The sequence below is a fragment of the Asterias amurensis genome, chromosome 3, assembly GCF_032118995.1.
Source record: "Asterias amurensis chromosome 3, ASM3211899v1".
Lineage (NCBI taxonomy): Eukaryota > Metazoa > Echinodermata > Asteroidea > Forcipulatida > Asteriidae > Asterias > Asterias amurensis.
In genome coordinates, this window is record NC_092650.1 from 24,648,654 (window position 1) to 24,670,562 (window position 21,909).

At 38.1% G+C, this 21,909-nt stretch overlaps 1 protein-coding gene across 1 annotated transcript; it reads left to right on the plus strand.

Moving 5' to 3' along the window:
• The first annotated feature begins 513 nt into the window (after window positions 1-513).
• On the plus strand, window positions 514-8,241 carry LOC139935326 (aqualysin-1-like). Its single transcript, XM_071929857.1, has 9 exons — window positions 514-593; window positions 1,208-1,361; window positions 1,695-1,835; window positions 2,315-2,456; window positions 3,151-3,384; window positions 4,550-4,728; window positions 5,511-5,682; window positions 7,029-7,159; window positions 7,674-8,241. Exons 2-9 carry the CDS (start codon window positions 1,251-1,253, stop codon window positions 7,677-7,679), a joined length of 1,116 nt encoding a protein of 371 aa, XP_071785958.1. The 5' UTR covers window positions 514-593; window positions 1,208-1,250; the 3' UTR covers window positions 7,680-8,241.
• Window positions 8,242-21,909: the final 13,668 nt, after the last annotated feature.

A 21,909-nucleotide genomic window follows, 5' to 3' on the forward strand; every position in this document is an offset into this window, starting at 1 on the left:
GTGTGGCGTGTTTTTTTCCCCAGGACGAACGTGGGTAATTATCTGAACACGTTCGTCCTGGAAAAAGAAAACGCCACACACCGGGGTCGACCAAGGGAAGCTAAACGAACGCACCCAGTGTCGTGTGATCGCAAGCACGTGTTTTGCGGGAATACTGCCGCCGGGTAGTCTTTGAAATCAATGCCTGGTTACAGCGCCCTCTCTTGACTTGAACCGTTAACAGCAACTACAAAACTTCCTTTTTTTCAAGATTTCTGTTCTTATTTCACAGACCGAGGTGTGTGAACTTTTAAAATAATCGTTGTTCAAATTATGTAAACAGCAGATGACATTCTCCAAAACATGATAATACTTGTCAACTGGGCAAAGGTTTACAATAAAACGCTGATAAAGGTCACTAAGGGAAAGTCCGTAACCTTTTATCAAACATCTGCTTGGTTCCAAATAACTATAATTAATGATTATGAAATAATATTTAACTTTCCTACGTCTTTCTTGTGTAAACAATGAGTTGATAAAGTCGACACTCACATAGTATAAATAACCCCCCTTAAACAGCTATTCTTCACTCTGAAACATCGCCTTCCTGACTGGTAAGTTGGCTTTATTTATTTCAGCAAAACAACAGTTACTCGTTTGCTTTTCACCTCTGTGTTCGCGGTTCGAATCTAGGCTTAGAAAGAAGCCCCGTGTATGGATTGGTTTTAAGTCACTGATTAGGTTGTTTTGTTATAAAATGAGGGATCTTAATTCTGCATCAGCTGATATTAAAGACTCTTGACACTATTGGTAATTGTCAAAGACCAGTCTTCTCACTCATCTCAGCATATGCATAAAATACAAAACCCGTGACAATTTGAGCTCAATCGGTCGTCGAAGTAGAAAGAAAATAATACCCTTGTCACACCACGTTGTGTGCTTTCAGATGCTTGATTTCGAGACCTCAAATTCTAAATCTGAAGTCTCGAAATCAATTTCATGGAAAATTAAACTTTTTTCTCTAAAACTTCTCCACTTTAGAGGGAGCCGTTTCTCACAATAATTTTTATACTACTAACCTCTCCCCACTACTCGTTACCGACGAAGGTTTTTATGCTAATAGTTATTTTGAGTAATTACCAATAGTGTCCACTGCCTTTAACACTTAACAATAACATTTCAACATTGATATTTGACTTTTAATTTGTTCTTCAAAATCCGACTTTAGCTTTGACTTTTCTCGTAGTCTGTGGACGTCCTCATATTCAACCATGAAGCTGATCTTGTTGTGTCTGTGTGTGGCCGCTGCCAATGCCGCCCTTGCTCCAATTTACATGGCCCAGCGACGTGGCATTCCAAACAGCTTTATCATCAAAGCTAAGGTATTGTTATATTGCTTGATAACAGGGAATTTGAAGAAGAAGAAAAAAAGGCATTGTGCTTCTTTTAGAATGAGTCTTTTGTGAAAAAAAATGGTTTCCTTATGATTGTGCTGTAATTTTTAAATACCAATTTGTACATTTGTTTTATAACTACAGTTTTCTCGGTGGTATTATTGTCAATAATTATAACGTGTATCGACAGTTTGTTATGAATGGAACACAAAATGCTCCAATTCTCACGAAATTATCACCTCGCATGTTGGTTATGTTTTCAGTTAGTACCTGAACTTTTGAGTTTAAAAGCTACTTATTTGATTCTCTCATTTCTTACAGGATGCATCCGTATTGGACCAGATAGAGACAGATATCTTGGCTGAGTTTCAGACCATGCGAATGCCGGCCCCAAAGGTGTCCATGATCCGTGATCTGATTCCCGTTCTGAATCTCCGAATCCCACCTCACATGATTAATACTGTAAGTAATAAGAATCACAGCAGTATTTATTCAATTTATTTAGTAATTTTAAGATCTTTATACAGGATACAAAAATTAACATAAAATACTAAATATCATACAACCGCCATGTTTTACTTTATGGTCCTGTGGCTGAAAAATGAGAATAAGGGAAAATATAACTAAAAAATATACCTACATCACAACAGGTGCAACGCCAACGTTGAGTTGTCACCGCTGAAAACAATTTGCTTTTTGAATAAAAACAACTTGAGTTTCAACATCTCCCCTACCTATTCTTCTTATTAGGGGTGCTTTGAAATAATCGCACTTTGCTTAAGCAATTTTGAGGAATTATTATCAATATTTGGTTTTGGTAAATCTGGTGATATCCACCCAAACCAAACAGTGCAATCACATAGTGTCCACCCCACTTTTCGAAACAGGCATGCATGTGACTTGAGTGCAAGGGGTCAATAATTGAATTATTATTTCCGCAGATCCGCGCCATTGATGGTATTGAGTTCGTCGAGCAAGAAGCCATGGCGCAGATCTTAGGGCAGCAGTACAACCCAACTTGGGGAATTGACAGGATCGACTCAAGAGACGGGATTGATGGAGTCTACAACTTCAATGACGGCGGTTAGTTAATCCGACTCGGTCACTTTTTAAATCAAAATTTTTCGATTTATATACGAAGCTCCGGATGGTAGTGGGGTTGTGCCAACAATATACTGGTTCCCTGCCATACAAAAGTGTGTCCATGACTGGATTTCACAAAGAGTTAAGACTGGTCTTATGTCGAGTTAGGGTGAGTTATGACGTCCTAATTTTAGACTAGTCTTAAGTTGTTAATATCTCATAGTCCTAAGTTATAGGACTAGTTCTAACTCTTTGTGAAATCGTCCCCATAAAAATATCATTCCGAACTAATGATTTCGCGATCTCGAAGTAAAATATTTTAGTGGAGTGATTTTATTTCATCATTCTGTACTGTTCATGATTCAATTTCTGTTTTCACAATTAAACACAAAACTAAAACAAACTACACATTCGCATGGAATCAAGAAATCATATATTTTTAATTGTGTTTTATTTAAAGACCTTTGTGCACATGATGTCATTTGAGTAAAGCGCCCTCACTTAGAGTTCTAAAGAAGCTTAATCATTGGCCAATCCCGTGCGCCGCGCGTACAAATCAGTGTGTTTCGAGTGTTACATAATCGTTTTTGCCACTAAAGAAGATGGCGGCTTAATGACTTCAATCCACTGGGTCTAGTCCATGTGAAGCCTTATTAATTACAACGTTTACCCACTATTTTGATTATTTGAACAGCCTTGGGAGAAAATGGTCACGTCTACATCGTGGATACCGGTATGAGAACAACTCATTCAGAGTTTAATGGTCGCGCCATGCTCATTTTCGGTGGGCCAGACGACAACGGCCACGGAACCCATTGTGGTGGTACTGTCGCTGGAGCTACTTACGGAATTGCACGCAGAGCGTATATTTACAGTGCTAAAGTATGCACCAACTCCGGTGGTTGCCCTACCTACTTGATCCTCGACGGTAAGTGTCATCGTATCATTGTCATAATACACACCATCTAAACTGCGCCAATAAAGTATCTAAACACTTTGGTCAGAATTAATCGGAACTTCAAAATAGTATGCAAAATAATAATTTATTAGTTTATTCGATTCACAGTTATCTTCTGCGCATTTTGAAGCCTGTTTATTTGCGCCACGATGTTGTTTGGCGGGTTTGTGGGCACTTCAATGGCTTAAGGTTGAATTTCAAACATTGCAAAAGCCGCTAATCACCAAACGGAACTCGCACAAGCATATCACACACAGACAAATGATAAAAACAAGGAGGGCAAGAATCATGTTGACAATTTTAGTCACCGTACAACGGTTTTGCAACTTTTAAAATTCTACCTTAAGCCACTCAAGTACCCTTAAATCCGCCAAACAACATCGTAGCGCAACAAAATAGGTATCAAAATGCGCAGAAGATAACAGTGGATCGGATTTATAATTATTTTGTTGGCATTCTATTTGAGGTTTCGGTATATCTGACCATTTGTAAGTGTTTAGATACTTAAATCGCACAGTATACATTGCCCAGTCTCACTCATGCATAAAACATGTCCCTGTCCCCATGGGTAGCAGTACACTTTCCAAACCGGGCACATATATTAACAAAAAAAGAGGACTATATGGGTCCACGGTTCGTGTAAGGTCCACGGTATTTTTGATTTGGCTTCAGGCTCCGTTCTCTCGTCTGAAGCCCTGGGCACGTACGCAAAGCACACGCAATGTTGTCAAAACAACTGCGGGGCCAAGCTAGCCTGAGATGAATCTGGGGCAGGAGCCGTGGTTTCGTGTTGCGACTCTTCTGTCAACACTTTAAAAACTGATATGTTTAATTGACACCATGGTTTTGCCACATATACCAACAAATGAGTAAAATTTAACACAATAGGGTGTTAAAATAGCACCCATTTATGCAAAATCAATTACATTGGTGTTATGTTAACCCCTTATGATGTTAATCTCTTCGGTATCTATTATGTGAAAACGCCAACGGTGTCAGTTTTAACATCCCAGTTTCTGAACTGCAATATACAAAAATCTTGGAGGAACTGATGTTATATGTCTACTGCAACGTAACTTCTCCAATAACATGAACACCATTTTTAAACAAACTTTTTGTTTCCACTTGTGTGTAGGGTTGAATGCAGTTTCGCAGAGACCGAAAGGTGTTGTATCAATGTCTCTTGGTGGTGGTGCAAACCATGCCCTCGATGCTGGAGTCCAGGCACTGATCGATACCGGTTACGTACTTTCCATCGCGGCAGGAAACTCCGACTCGGATGCCTGCTACAACTCACCTGCCCGCGTTCCCGGCGTAAGTTGCATTTCCCGGTCTGAAAACACTTTTGTTGTTGATGGGTGCGTTCGATTAGCTTCCCCGGGCCAACCCCGATCTGTCCCCGGTAAGATCGAATAGCTTTGACGTCATTCCAGGGGCTCACCCGGGTCAGCCCCTAGTGCCCGTCTTGTGGAACGGGTCACTTGGGGCTGGTCCGAGGTGCACGCGACGGGGAGTGATCATTCGATTAGCTCTTCAGGGGCTCACCCGAATGAGCACCACCGGGTCGACAAAGGGAAGCTAATCCAACGCACCCTAGATTTAAATATTTATTTATATATTTATTGGTTTATTTCATTAAAAACAGCATAATGAACGTCGGTGTGGCAACCGAGAAGTTGAATTGCACTGGAACAAAAATATATATTTAATTGTTTAGGTAGCAAAAGGTGAAACACACAGTAGGTAATACGCAAGAACTATAAACAATCAAAATACCAAACAATCAATAAACGCAAAACCGTCAATAATTGACTTTATACAAAATTAAGGTACACACTGTTGATAGAAAAAGCCATCAATAAAAATCAGATAGCAGGGTTTTACGAGAAACGTTTGAAAAGTATATGGACAGATACAAAACGAAGATATTTACTAAGACACAAAATGTATATCGTGTTGTAATAAAGAACACTGGTCTCAGTTATTCACTACTAGCCATCATACTCGAGCAGGAAACAAATTAAAGTTACAGAAGTTTTGCCGAGATAAAAGAAAATACTTAAAGTATTAAACATAATAATATTGTATTCTTTTAGGCAATCACCGTAGCAGCCTCAGACGATCAGGACCAAATTGCCTATTTTTCATGCTGGGGCAGCTGTGTTGATATCTTTGCACCCGGTGTAAACATTGAAAGTGCCAGTCATAATTGGGACACCGGCTCTGCTACCATGTCAGGCACATCAATGGCTTGCCCACACGTTTCCGGTAAGTCTCGTTGTTGGTTTTTTTTTCTATAGGAAGACGTAGAAATTTGGTCTCTACTGGTCTTTCAAAGATGTTGTTTTAAAACTGTACTTGCTACTTTGCCAAGTTAACTATAAATAAATGGTAAACTTGCTGGTACAACCACGTGTAAATCTCTTTTTGGGAGTATAATGGCTCTAAAAAAGAGCCAGTGTGGTCTCGACGTTTCAAACAGTATACTCTGCTGGTCTTCAACACTCACACAACAGAGATTTACACATTGTTGTACCCGCACGATTACTTTTTTATTTTTAGTTTATTCATACTTATCTACACCAAAAGCTTCAAACAATGCTTATGCCAAGTTGTATTAACCAGGTACTTGAGCGAAAATGGTTAGTTGTGATCTCTACTGAGTTTCATTTAAAATATTTTCAGTCAATAAAGGAATTCGATATGACTATTAATAGATTTGAATTGAGTAAAAAAAAACATTTTATTTTTTGTATTACTATTTTTATTTTATTTTATTAGTATTATTATTATTTCATCTTACCACAGCTTGCAAAAGAAAGATCATATTTTCATTTGTGCCGGATCACCTCGAGTCGGGCTACGTCTCGTAGCCTAAGATCTCGAGGGTCTTTCTTAGGATCCTCGCTGTTCCCAACAGCGCCGCCTTCTGCAACAGATCTATAAAAACTGTAAATTTGAGAACGAAAATCTGCTACAGTGCTAGCTTTGCCACTCACTGCTCGTCATTCAGCCGTACGCAAGTTATTGGTATTTGATATCCATGTTAAAAGGCCAATTTAATAAATGAAACTAACATCTTATTTCTGCCTCTCATAACAGCTAAACGCGCGCGACTAAGTTGGAAACCAGAGTAAATGATTCTGCCGCAGACAACGTTCACTAAATTTTTCGGGCTCTTTCACTATGACAACTTTTAATGCTCGGTCAAGTTTTCTCAAAAATAGCCATAACACACTCCCCTTAATTCCACCTAGCCCCAGAACTCTCAATCTTTCGAGATAAATTCAGCTGGCTTAGTTAAAACAAAAAGCGATGAACGAGGTTAGAAAGTCAGAAATCCAAGTTGTATGCATAAAGGAGTACACTCCTTATGCTGAATCAGTGGCCACACTTGGCTTTCTGTGTTTAAACACTTCTGGCTGTGGTTATATCATCCGTTTAAACACACAACGTGATGTCCTCTGAACCAATCGAAATGGAGAAACTATCCCAGGTATTCATGAATGAAGAAGACTAACATAATTATTTCAGGAAACCCCAGGTGTGCCGCACAACGGGCATGGTAGACAAGACTAGTCATAGGTAACTGAAATATCTTTTTGCAATTTCAGGTGTTGCTACACTGTACTTTGTCAAAAATGGAGGTGCAAGCGGTGTAGTATCGCAACTGCTTGGAGATGCGAGCAACGGGAAAATATACTACACCAAGGGATCGCCCAACAAGCTCCTTTACTCTGGAAATGTGAGTACCTCAGATCTTAAAAAAAAAAGTTTGTTTTTAGTTGTGCACCGGGCTTGCTTGTAACTCGCTGTAAACCACATGGGGCAGCACGTGTACTGTAGATGTCGTAGCAAACACTAAACACTAAACATTTTTGTTTATACCTTTTTTTTTTCACTGCCCTGCACGTTACGCGAGCAAACACGTGAACATGAACGTTAGAAAATGTTGTTTCTAGGTGACGTCACCACTTTGGGATTATTTCATGCTCACGTATGACGTCCGCACAACGTACGTACCTGACGTGAAAAAATGTAACTTCACGTATTCCAACTTCGATGACCAATTGAGCCCAAATTTTCATAGGCTTGTTATTTTATGGTTATGGTGGGATACATCAAGTTAGAACACTGGTCTGACAATTAACAAGCGTGTAAAATGCCTTTAAGGGTCCTCGTATAAATCAGATGTCAACCATCAAGTTTTTTACTTTTATGTGTTAATAAGCTTCTTTTTGTGTGTGTTTCTCCTGCAGTTGTAAACGACAGAATGGTGGACATGAATGATGTTTCAGGCATAGTCACGGACGAGAAACTTGAAGCTGTTAATAGCAGCAGACAACATGGTCCCCTCTTCAAAGAAATAATAACTTTAGATTCCAGTTTCGCACTGGTCATGTAACTCCATCCCTTACTGAAACAAACTATTACAATATCACATTTGTTTCTTGTCCGTTTTGTCTGATGCCTCCTTTTGTTTAAATTAATTGTAGTGATGTCAAAATTAGTTTGTGATCAGGCGGCCATCTTGTGGAGAAACAAATACACGAACACTTTTGTCAATCACAAGTGCCTCCCGATTTTTTCTTTATTTATATCTGGCCTGTATTATAGTAAATAATACAATATTTCGAATTAAAATAACGGATTGGTGCCGACAATCTCTTTCTTGTTGATGTGTCAACAGTCCAGATGTGTCTTCTATCGAAGCCAGGCTCGCCGGCACTATTTCCAGTATTACTGTTAATACTATTCTTGACAGAAGACTATGTCCTATATAGGTCTGATATTAATAAAGAGTAATTAAAATACGCAATAAAAGAATTCTTGTCACGGGCTGTGTTCATTTTGAGGTTCCCTTTTTTAGTGACTGATATAATCTATAACTTGAGTGAGACGACAGTAATAGCCGAAGAAAGTGGTATCGTTTTGACCATTGAGAGAGTGTTGGTAACAATAAGTCTAGCACATGTATGTTGTAATAATGCTAATAATGACACTAGACACTATTGGTTATGGTCAAAGACCAGTCCCATCAGATGGTGTATAACTCAAAATATGCAGCAAAATAACAAACCTGTGAAAAATTGAGCTCAAATTGGTCATGTGTGCGGCACCATAGTGTAGCCCGAGCCCTGGACCTAAATGTAGCCCCAAACATGCCCTAAATGTAGCCCGGACCCAAATGTAGCCCCGTCGTCGAAGTTGCGAGATAATAATGAAACAACAAACACCCTTGTCACACGAAGTTGTGTGCTTTTAAATGCTTGATATCGAGACCTTAAGACCTTCAGGTAAATAGTTGGCATACTTGCTCACGGTCAAAAAATGAATTTGTTTTATACTTTGTGGGTGGAAGGGCTTTGGGGTTCAAGTAAATAAAATTGCATTTTCAATTCCATATGTAGCCCATTGCCATGATTACGGCTCATTTTGTGTTTTGGCCATTTTAGGCCGATTTCGGGGTCTGAAAAACTGGTTTTTAGCTCATTTTTACAAGTCCAACCCACCAAAATGCAAAATTATTTCAAAAAACCTTGTATATCACTACAAAGTATCATCCTTGGCCTTCCTTGAGAAAAAAGTATTGCTTTAAATATCACCCTTGTGCCATTTTTGCATCGTTTATTACAGTATGTTTTTAGAACTTGCAAAGTCGCAATTTTTACCCTATTTTTGGACCCCAAAATGTCAACTTGCCAGGAGTCTCAGAAAATTTTCCTTTCGGCTGTGATTAGGGCCAACATTGGTCTTTTCATATCTGGTGAGAAATACTTGGGCAATTGTATCCTGTTGTGACAGTACTGCCTCAAAACTACACGTTTTTCCCAAAAACGTGAAAAAATGCTTTTTAAGGGTCTTTTCAAATAACATTGACATACGTGTCCAATGTGAAAAAAAGGAATATTTTTCTTATTCTTTGTGGATGGTAGGGACTTGGGGTCCAAATAAACAAAATTTACATTTCGAATTACTATATAATACGTTGCCATGGTGACAGTTCATTTGTGTTTAGGCCACTTCAGGCCGATTTGTTTTTTTAGTTAATATTTACAACTCCCCCCACCAAAAACACAAATATTTCATAAAACCTGTTACACCACTACAAATTATCATCCTTGGATTTACTTGAGTCAAAAAATTATTGTTATAAGTCTCACCCTTGTGCTATTTTTAGAACGTGCATTAGAGTATGTTTTTCGAATTTGCAAAATCAACATTTTTACCATATTTTTTGCCCTTAAAATTCTATTTTTTCAGGGGTCTCGTCTCAGAATATTTTCCTTTCGGTTTTGATTAGGGCCAAAGTTGATCTTTTTATCTCGGGAAAGAAAAACTTGGGCAAGTGTATCCTGTTGTAACAGTGCTGTCTCAAAAATAGACTTTTTTCCCAAAACAGAAAATTGCATCATGAATTGTTTTTTCTTCATATTGAATTTATAACATTATAAAGTAAATAATTATATCAATCTTGAGGCTCTTCATAAGCACTCTGTAGGCTTAGTGGATTACTCAACATTTATCAGGAACTTTTGATGACATAAATTTTAGAAATTGGCGGCCCAGCCCCAATCATATTCCTTGACATTGCATAAAACAATGTTTTGTGAATAGCGCCTCCTCTTTTTTGAAAGTGTTCCCTTTTGGTTGTGATTGGGGCGATTAATGGTGCTTTCATGTCTTCTGGGGAGAAACACTTGGGTTTATTGTATCCTGTTGTGACACTACCTGCCTCAAGTATAGTATAAAACAAAATCAAAAACAATGCATGCTTGTAAAAATCTGGCACTGTTTCCATGCCCTTAAACATAATGGTATCCAACCAAGCCATAACCAATGCTTTGCCACTGAGAGTTCCTGATTTGGCTACTTTACCTATTGTACAGGTATGATTCCCATTGCAAGTAGAGTGCAAGGAGCATTCTTTACAAGTTTTCTTTAATTCAGAGCCTACTCTCCTATGTCCCTGCCTGCTACCAAATGTAAAACTTTTCTTAGAGATAGAGATCATAAACAATATAGTTTCTGTGCTGCAGATGGTTTGGAGCATCCAATCATGTCCAACACAAATGTGGGAAATTAAAAAGCCTCCGCTTAAAAGTGTTGGAAAAAGTTTGCCAAGATCTTATTAAAAACAATGATACTAACGATTTGCAAGATGAGCGTAAGAGATCATTTAACAGGAACACGTTGCCAGGGATCGGTTAAGTTGGTCTTTGAAATGCGATTGTAACCGTTTGTTATAAAATGCATTTTTATGGTTTGAAAAATGTTTTGGGGTGATACTTGTGTGGATCATTTTTTGCTACTTTTAAAATATCTTGCTAATCATATGCATTTTGTAATAAACTATCTTACTAATTCATATTTGGTACATATGGCTCTGAGAACGATCAACAAAAAACATTGTCAAATATTACCTGCTGAACTTTTTATCACGTTAAATAAACCAACTCTGTTATTGTTTGCAACAGTACAATTGAAAGGAACCCCACCATGGATGGGGGAACTGCTTAAAGAATGCTAAAGCAGGTGAATGGCCATTGAGATATTTTGGAGACAGTATTTGCACACTCTTTGTTCTGATGGAGCCTCTTTGTTCTAATGGGGATGAAATTTTAGTTTGGTAGCAGGCAGGGGACCAAGGAGACTGTTATAAGGCCATGTATAGACAACTTTTAAAGAATGCTCATCGCACTACTTGTCTTCTTGCAATGTGAATCATTCCTGGACAACTAGGTCAAGTAGTCATGACAAAACAAGAACTCTCAGTGGCTAAGCATGGTTGTGGCTTAAAAATAAAAACGTTGTACTTTAAAAAGTATGGTCGTTTGTTGTGTTTTATCAATTCAAACTAAAGGTTATCTTCAAAATGCATTTTTCTTGTTTTGGGAAAAGTTACCATGTTTAAAGCAGAAGTGTTTCGCCCCAGCAGACATGCAAACCATAACGATAGCCCATTCACAACCAAAAGGGAAATATTCTGAGAACTATCAAAAATTGAGACAGCACAAACTTTCTTGATGTGCAAGGGGAATTAAAAAATGTGACTTTTAAAAAAGAGGCGCTGTTAAAAAAACTTTGTTTTATGCAATGTCAAGAAATATGATTAGTGTGGGGCTGGGGTGGGGCACTTTCTAAGATTTATTACTAAGCCTACAGAGTGCTTATATGAAAAGCTGCCAGATTGATGGAATTATTACTTTTTCTGTTATAAATTCAAATTGAAGCAAATATTTCAAAATGCATTTCTCCATGTTTTTGGGGGAAAAAGGTCTACTTTTGAGACAGCACTGTTACATCAGGATACAATTGCCGAAGTTTTTCTTACCAGAAATAAAAAGAAAAATGTTGACCATATTTAAAACCGAAAGGAAAATATTCTCCCGAAAAGAAATGAAATTTCGAGGGAAAAAATATGGAAAAATGTTGATTTTGAAAGTTCTAAAAACATACTCTAATGCACGTTATAAAAATAGCACAAGGGTGAAACTTATAGCAATAATCTGTTGTCTCAAGTAAAGCAAAGGATGATAATTTGTCGTGATGGAAAAGGTTTTATGAAATATTTGTGTTTGTTGGTGGGATGGAGTTGTATATATTAACTAAAAAACAGTTTTTAGACCCCCAAATCAGCCTGAAGTGGCCTTAACACAAATTAACTGTAACCATGGCAACGTGTTATATTATGATTTGAAATATTAATTTTGTTTATTTGGACCCCAATACTACCATCCGCAAAGTATCAGATAAATATTCCTTTTTTTTTTAAATGTGGACACATATGTCAATATTATGTAAAATAACCCTTAAAAAGGCATTTTTCACGTTTTGGGGAAAAAAGTCTAGTTTTGAGGCAGTACTGTCACAACAGGATACAATTACCCAAGTTTTTCTCACCAGATATGAGAATACCAATGTTGACCCTAACCACAGCCGAAAGGAAAATTTTCTGAGCCCCCTGGCAAGTTGACATTTTGGGGTCCACAAATGGGGTAAAAATGGCGATTTTGCAGGTTCTAAAAACATACTGTAATAAACGATGCAAAAATGGCACAAGGGTGATATTTAAAGCAATACTTATTTTTCTCAAGGAAGGCCAATGATGATACTTTGTAGTGATATACAAGGTTTTTTGAAATAATTTTGCATTTTGATGGGGTGTAGTGGAGCTAAAAACCAGTTTTTCAGACCCCCAAATCGGCCTAAAATGGCCAAAAAGCAAAATGAGCCGTAACCATGGCAACGGGCTATATATGGAACTGAAAATGCAATTTTGTTTACTTGCACCCCAAGGCCCTTCCACCAACAAAGTATTAAAAAAAAACATTTTTTGACCGTGAGCAAGTATGTCAACTATTTACCTGAACTGACTCTTAAAATCTCATTCCGAGGGTTCGAAATCAAATTCGTGAAAATAAATTCTTTCTCGGAAACTACGTTTTTTTTAGATGGAGCCGTTTCACACAATGTTTTATATTGCCAACAGCTCCCCATTGCTCTTTATTCATGCTCAGAATTATTTTGAGTAATTACGAATAGTGTCAACTGACTTCATACCCCAAAGTTCGAGACCTCAAGTTTAGAACTTGAGGTCTCTAAATCAAAGCCGTTATCTTGCAACTCCGACGACCAATCAAGTTCAAATTTCACAGGTTTGTATTTTATGCAAATGCAAGATACACCAAGTGAGAGACTGATCTTTGACAATTACCAATAGTATCCAGTGTCTTTAATGCGTCGAGGGGTTCTACTTCGTAAACTCAACCAAAAATACAATACAATGGTGTTTGAAGCTTTGCATGGTGTGGATAATAAGAACAACTTTACATATAAATATTAATAGTAAACTTGCGGGTACAACCATGAGTAAAAACTCTTTTGGAGGAGTGATGGGTCTGAAAAGAGCCGATTTGGTCTCGACGTTTCGAACAGTATACTCTGCTCGTCTTCAGGAGAATGCTGAACTACTGGTGGTGGAGTATATGTATGGCTGGAGGGATGCACTTTTGGGCGGGAAGAATCGAAGCTGCTCTTGTCTGGTGAAGTGTGCGAGTTGGTTGTTTGCTGGATGTGTGTGCGTTGGAGTGTGTCAGTGTTGTGGTGAGCTGCTGCTGGAAGTGTTGGCTTGAGAAGTGGTGACAAGATGTCGTTGATGAAGGGTCCGATGTCTTGTGGAACTGTGTTGTGGGCCTTGATCTCGATTTCCCCCCTTACTCTGCGTTGGTGACAGAATTTGACTGGAGTGATGAGCTGGGCTTGTTTACATTTGATGAGGTGATCTTGTGCGTGTGAGTGTTTGATGATTGTCAATTTGTCTAGGTGTCCTAGTCTGCCGTGTACTTGATGTTCCTTGATTCTGGTAGATGTTGCGGCCGGTTTCCCCGATGAAGACTTTACCGCATTCGCAGGGAAAGATTAAAAACTGCATGAAGATTTAAAACCCGTTGTGTAGTAGTTCTGGGTTGTGAATGTTACTTCACTCCATTGTCCCTTGACTTCACATATTCGTGAACTTGGTAAAAAAATAATTAAGTCGAAAACGTGTAAACAGCTGATGACATTCTCAAAAACATGATAATACTTGGCAATAGGCCAATGGTTAACATTAAAACACTGATAAAGGTCATATAGGGAAAGCCTGCTTACCTTTTATCAAACATCTGCTTGGTTCAAAACAATCATATCTATGATTTTGAAATAAATGTATCTTTCCTTTGTCTTTCTTGTGTAAACAATAAGTTGATAAAATCGACACTCAGACAGTATAAATAACCGCCCTTAAACAGCTATTCTTCACTCTGAAACATCTCATCTTCCTGACTGGTAAGTTGGCTTTATTTTGTTCAGCATAACTACAGTTTTTTTCGTTTGCTTTTCAGCTCTGTGTCCGCGGCTCGAATCCAGGCGTGGAAAGAAGCCCCGTTTTGGGGTGGGGTTTTAAAGGCACTGGACACTGTTGATTACTACTCTAAATAGTGTGTAACACAGAAACTTCATTGGTAACGAGCATTTAAGAGCTATTGATAGCATAAAACATTATGAGAAACGGCACCTTCTGATGTAAACGTACAGATTGTTTTTTAGAAAGGTAATTGCTCACTTCAGCAGAAGCCTTTTACTATGTATCTGAAAACACACAAACTTGTGCAACAAGGGTGATTTTTTCTTTCACTATTCTCTTCCAACTTCGATGACCAATCGAGCACAAATGTACACAGGTTTGTTATTTTAGGCATAAATATGTTGGGATACACCAAGTTAAAAGACTGGTCTTCAACCATTACTGTAGCTACACGCAAGTGAGTTATTACTTTACAGTAACATTTCAACAATATCATGAATTTTAATTTGCTCTACCAAAATCAAACCTTTGATTTAACCGTTCTCATAGTAAGCCGACTCCCTCATATTCAACCATGAAGCTGCTCTTGTTGTGTCTGTGTGTGGCCGCTGCCAATGCCGCCCTTGCTCCAATTTACATGGCCCAGCGACGTGGCATTCCAAACAGCTTCATCATCAAAGCTAAGGTATAGTTATATTAGTTGATAACAGGGAATTTGAAGACAATATGAAGTCGTTTGGTCTTGATTAGCACTCCCCAATGGCACTATGAAAAGTTTGCAACACAATGGAATTGAACAGTCGTATACCAAACATCCGGATATTCTGGTTGAATTAAACAAAGGCTTTTTACAAGTTGTGTGGTTTAGAGTACAGCTGTCTCTCCCGTAAAAACTTTGAGAATAAATTCACACCCAAAAAACAAGTAATTGTGCCTGTTTAAGAGTGAGTCTCTTGTGTTCAAATATGAAATTTGTTTTCATTAGGATTGTTCTGTAATTTTTAAATAACTTCTTATACTGATTTTTTCTTAACTGTATTTTTCTGATGGCATTATTGTCAATTATTAGTATGTGTCGAAAAATGAAACCTACGTGGTCGAATGTTTAAGAAAGAAAATAAATAAATAAATATATATATGTAGGGTCAAACTTGCTATCAACAGGGCTCTCAACGTACCTCGTCATACTCTGTTGGCTAACACGGGAGCTAAAAAAGCTCCGACCAATAGAGTTGCTTTGGTCACCACCTTCCACCCCAAACTACCCAAACTTCCCTCAATTCTCAATAATAACATGCCTATACTTCACTCCTCCAGCAGGTTACACTCAGCAATCCCTAAGGTTCCCATGGTTGCATTCCGCCGCCCTAAGAACCTTGGTGACATACTAGTCAGGGCCAAACTTCCCCCAGGTACAGTCCAAACACAACCCCCGACAGATATACTGGGCTGTCATAAATGTACCCGTTCCAAATGCAGAACGTGTCTGCACATTAAGCCCTCATTTAAGGTGAAGAGTCGTCCCACTGGCTCTTCATACAACATCAAGACCGACTCTGAATGTAGCACATCTAATGTAGTCTATGTCATATCATGTAAGAGATGTGGGCTACAATATGTGGGAGAGACTAAGACCAAACTTAGTCTTCGCTTTGCGAATCATGTCTCTTCCATAAAGACTAAGAAACTGTACCCAGTCTCTATCCACTTCAACAGCCCCAATCATAGTGTCAGTGATGTTGAACTTCTGGTGATTGAAGCTTGCAATGGTGATGACACACACCGCAAGAGTAGAGAATCACACTGGATTCACCAACTCAAGACAGTCAAACCCTTTGGACTTAACATAAACACTGGTGTTAAATAACTTCTCATTAACCTCCACTTCAATTCGGCCTAAGAACTTATATGTTGTATATATTCTGTACATAAAGTATAAATTAATCTTGTTTAAAGTTGTTTTTATAAATTCATCACTGTAACTATCTGATGTAAGTAACCCCCCCCCCCCTTTTTTTCCACAGGTCCCTCATACCTATTTTTCAAATCATCATACCTTTGATCTTGCTATTCTTATTAATTGACCATTGTTAGTTGCATCATGATGCAACTTGCTCTCTAATCCTACCCTTTCATGTCTCCCTGCATTGTTGTCGAACAATACATTTACCACTTTTATGGTCCAGTAACCCATCCTTTCATTCTAAACATCCTTTGTCCTCGCCACTTCACTCCTATTGGTTCATAGCCACCAACATTGTCTCTGAAATAGAAACTTTGATTGGCTGTTATTTTCCCGCTTCTTTCTGGATCCTTCCCTTAATCCCTTTCCCCCTCTCTCTTTCTATAAATGGATATGTATTTGTTTGTACTTGTTTTATGCCTCTGAAGAAGGTCCGGATTGGATCGAAAGCTAAGGCCATCTACCCTATTCATTATATATATATATATATATATGTAGTTTTACTAATATCGCCTCGCATGGGTTAGGTTTTCAGTTGTACCTAAACCGCAGCTTGAATTAAATAAAAAAGCTACTTATTTGATGCTTTCATCTTTCACCTCACAGGATGCATCCGTGTTGGACCAGATAGAGAAGGATATACTCGGCGAGTTTCAGACCATGCGAATGCCGACCCCGAAGGTGTCCAAGATCCGTGATCTGATTCCCGTTTTGAACCTACCAATCCCACCTCATCTTATCAATATTGTAAGTCATAAGATTGACAGGTCCACCACCAGTGTTGGGGTGTCACCTCTGATCCAATTGAGTTTTCTGAATAAATAAAAACTCGCCTAAGATAAAAAATTCACATAAAACTTACACGGTCTAATGATAATGATAGTGGAAAACATCCTTTGAAATATTTACGTCTGAAATGTCATATTGGATGAGCAATAAAGAACATTATATAACACCCAAGCAGATCCTTGCCATTTGATTGGTGGATTGTCTGTCACGTGATAGCAAATAAAAGTACCATTGCACGCTGAGTCACTCACCGTGCTTTTTCGTTCCATCCGAAAAGTACCATTGCACGCTGCCAGCGTGTCTTTGGCAACGCAGTGTTACTGCAAGGCATATTAGTAAAATTACTAGCATTCGGCTTCTACAATTAAAAATTGTACGCCTACGCTTTTTTTGTTTTGAAAGTTGTATCTTTCAAACAAAATGACAAAGATCTACATGGATGTTATATAAAACAAATAATGAATGTTTTGCATTCGTGCAATGGTGCGAATATGTTCATTCGTTGAAAGCTGGAATGTTCCATTCAACTCGGCTCCGCCTCGTTGAGTAGAACATTCCATCATCATCTCATGAACATATTCGCACCATTGCACTCACGCACCATTGCACTCATAAACATTCATTATGTGTATACTAACCGTTTGAAGTTTATCGCTCAGTGAGCGTTTTATACGATTTTTTAATCGATGTCGTGCAAAATGTGTTATCTGTTTTTCAGGCTATTTTCTCTTTCCCAGATTGCCGATGGATCTCAAAGTTTTTCGTCAGTTAATGTATATTGGTGGATTACATAAAGTGCTTACACTGCCATCAACTGTTTTGTTATCACAAAATAATTATGTAATGTTCTTAAAAAGGCACTGAACACTATTGGTAATTACTCCAATTAATTGTTAGCATAAAACCTTACTTGGTATAACAAGGAATGGAGACCTGTTGATGGTATAAAACATTGTGGGAAACGGTCAGTAACGTAGTTTTTGAGAAAGATGTAATTTCTCACTCATATAATATTCAACTGAAGCCTTTTATTATGCATCTGAAAGCACAAAAAGTGATGCAACAAGTCATTGCTCTTTTGCAACTTCAACGACCAATAACGAGTCACAATTTTTCTCAGATTTGTTATTGTATTCATAACTGTGGAATACACCACGTGAGAAAACTAGTCTTTGACAATTACCAAAGGTGTCCAGCGCTTTTAGAGACTAGTCCTACTCTTTGTGAAATCGACCTACGGTCACTTTTTATCAACTTAATCAACCAATCAATCAATTAGTTTATTTCCACAGTATCAAAATCACAATCAATATCAAATCAAAGGCAATGTAAATTCGAAAATAAGAAATAAATTTATAGTTATACGAAGCGCTGGATAGTGATGGGGTTCTGCCAAAAAAATGTTGGTTTCCCTGTTATACAAAAGTATGTTCAGATAAACAACATCCAGAAATAGTGATTTCACTGTTTCAAAAGTTCGCAAATTTCGTGACTCCGTCAAGTAAAATATTTTGTATTTTCGCCGCAATTTTACAGGCCGCCGTAAAGTTGATCATGCTTACTTACGAATATTAATAATAATATCGAAGTCTTATATAGCGCACGTATCTACCAAACAAGGTACTCAAGATAAGTTATTGCAGTGATAAACCATCAACCATCAACCATATTTAGCCGAAACAACTTCACACCATATGTTTTATTCACCATCAGCTTTGTACACATGTACAAACTCATGTTAAGGGTATTTTTTTCTTACGGAATTAAACAACTTTCCCGGCGATTTTGCTGCCAGCAAATAAATAGCGTTCCGTAATCCTGCAGGAAAAATCTCGGAAAAGTTGGTTCCTTGTTATATACAAAAGTATGTCTCGATAAACACCATCCGGAAATAATGATGTCGGCATCTTCAGCGAGTATATTAACTAGAGTGATTTTATTTCATCATTCTGTGTTGTTCGTGATTCCAATTTTTGTCTTCGCAACTAAACACATAATAACAAAAGAAATTACAAAACTCGCATTATCTAATTGTTTATATAATAATTCCATGCGCCTCATTGTGACGTGCCGTGGCTCATAGGTTTAAAGACTTCACTCAAGCTCTGATTCGAGAATCGTGATACTTGTAGCTTTAGGCAGGAAACTTAACCAAGTTATTGATACGTCCTTCGGATGAGACGTAAATCCTACGGTCCCGTGCGTTGTGTAGCCCCTAGTAAACCCTTATAAGGTGCTAACATTAACATGTGTATATTAATCGGGTTGAGTACCATGTTAAAAGATTTATAAAACTTCGATAATATCATTATAATTGTTATTAATTATTCATAATAACGTTTACATTTTGCACACTATTGTTTACTGTTTGAACAGTCTTGGGAGAAGGGGCTCATGTCTACATCGTGGATACCGGTAGGAGAACATCTCATTCAGAGTTTCAAGGTCGCGCCTCACTCATTTTCGGTGAGGCAGACGACAACGGCGACGGAACCCACTGTGGTGGTACTGTCGCTGGAGCTACCTTCGGAATTGCACGCAAAGCGTCGATTTACAGTGCTAAAGTATGCTTCAACTCCGCTGGTTGCCCTACCTACACGATCCTCGACGGTGTCATGTCATAACAGTGATCATTCGTTTTACACGTTCAAAGCACCGTTACACGTTCAGATCTTGCCATTGCCCATTCACAAACTCGATACTGAGGGCTCCAACCTACTCGGACCGTTGCCGAAGATATTCATGTTATTCAATAGGTATACACTATTTAGAACAAAGTTCCACGGTTATAAAACCGTCAGTCCGCACCCCATGCGCTATATCGCTAACATGTGATGTTTTATCTGCGGTGTTTAGTGGGGTTTTTTCATGCGTGCCCTCGGTTTGAATATTTATTAAGTCGAAAGGGCTTCTGAAATTCAGTCTTCGGCCCCATCTGAAAAGTATTGATAGAAATTGTGTAGCAGTACATTGAAATGAAGAGCATTATTATCTGTTGTTTAAAAACGAATTCGATGCAACTCAAATTGATCTATTTTGGTCTTTCACTTACGTTTTTTTTAAATAATATTCTTGCTAACGTGCCAAGTTGCAGCTATAAATTTATGCAGGTACAACCATGTACAAATCTATCTTGTGGGAGTCTCAAATCTGAAAAGAGCCGGTGTGGTCTCGACGTTTCGAACAGTATACTCTGCTCGTCTTCAACACTCACACAACAGAGATTTACACATTGTTGTACCCGCAAGTCTACTATTTATTTATAGTTTATTCCTATTTATCCACACCATGCAAAGCTTCAAACAATACTTTGCCATAGTTGCATTGACGACACTGGACACTATTGGTAATTGTCAAAGACTAGTCTTCACAGGTGGTGGATCTCAACATATGCATAAAATGACACACCTTGAACATTTGAGCTCAATCGGTCATCGAAGTTGCGAGATAATAATGGGAAGAAAAACGCCCTTGTCGCACCATGGCCACCCAAAGTTGTGTGCTTTCAGCTTGATTTCGATACCTCAGATTCTAAATCTGAGGTCTCGAAATCAAATTTGTGGAAAATTGCTTTTTTCTCGAAATTTACGTTAATCGAGAGGGAGCTGTTTCTCACAAAACTGTCCTTTCTTTTCAAGATTTCTGTTTGTCACAACCAACCCATCGGGGTTGTTGTTGCAACCGAGGAAGAAACCAACACTGCAGAAATAAATTTGCACTAAAGCCAATCAAGATTATATTTACAAAATATTACAAATTTATTTACAACACAATTCTTCTGCAATTTGAATTCTTTTCAGTGGCCACACCTCAAAAAAAACCCAATAAATTCAACTACCAAAATTCACTCATTCCAAACCTCAAATTGAGTCAACCCGACTCTTAACCTTGTGAGTTACAGTTACTGGCTTCAAGTAACCTTAACTCGCCAGTAGTTTATTCAAGTTTCTACGCCTTGCATCACCTCGATCTCAAATCCCAACTTCTCAATAATTTCAACAATATATCTCCGGTACTTTGCAAATTCTCAATATTTCAACAATATATCCAATACTTTGAAACTTCTCAATAATTTCAACAATATATCTCAGATACTTTGCAAATTCTCAATAATTCAACAATATCTCCAATACTTTGCAACTTCTCAATAATTCCAACAATATATCTCCGATACTTTGCAAATTCTCAATAATTCAACAATATCTCCAATACTTTGCAACTGCTCTACAATCCAACAATTATTTAACAAACTGTCTACTCTAAGGGTTCACACCACTCCTCAGGCTCGTTAATTCTCCTGAGTCTACAATATCATAGTTCCTCAATGGTCGTGAGAAGTGTACTGTTCATTGGATGTTCATCTGTGCATTCTGTGTTTCCAGCTCTAGAAAACCCTGCCATCGGTTAAGTTCCAACTCCACTCTAGTGATGAAAATGTTGGCGTGACGGTCCCATGTGATTTATCATGTCATCAGGGGCGTCCAATCAGTCACTCCCGGACTTTAAAAATCGGGTGGATAAGGGCCATCTATAATAATTAAAAATGAACCAAAACTGTACAAGAACAAGGTAGCTAACATTATGGGATGGTATTGGCACGCTTTCCAACAAAACAATGAAAAATTATCAAACTTGCAATTCTCTGCTTTTGGACCAACAATTCCTTTAAAACAAAAATGCTTTTACAAAATGCTTTATATTGAATGAAACATACTACTTCAATCCAATGGGTTCCTCCATAAACATAATTAAAAGTAACTTACGATTTGTCGAGCTCAGTCCTCCTCTGTGCCTCACCAGAACTTAACGTCTGTACTGTAGCAACGCAAGCAGAACTCTAAATGCATAGCCCCAACTTCCTACACATCACCCCACTCACTTCAGAACTGGTACT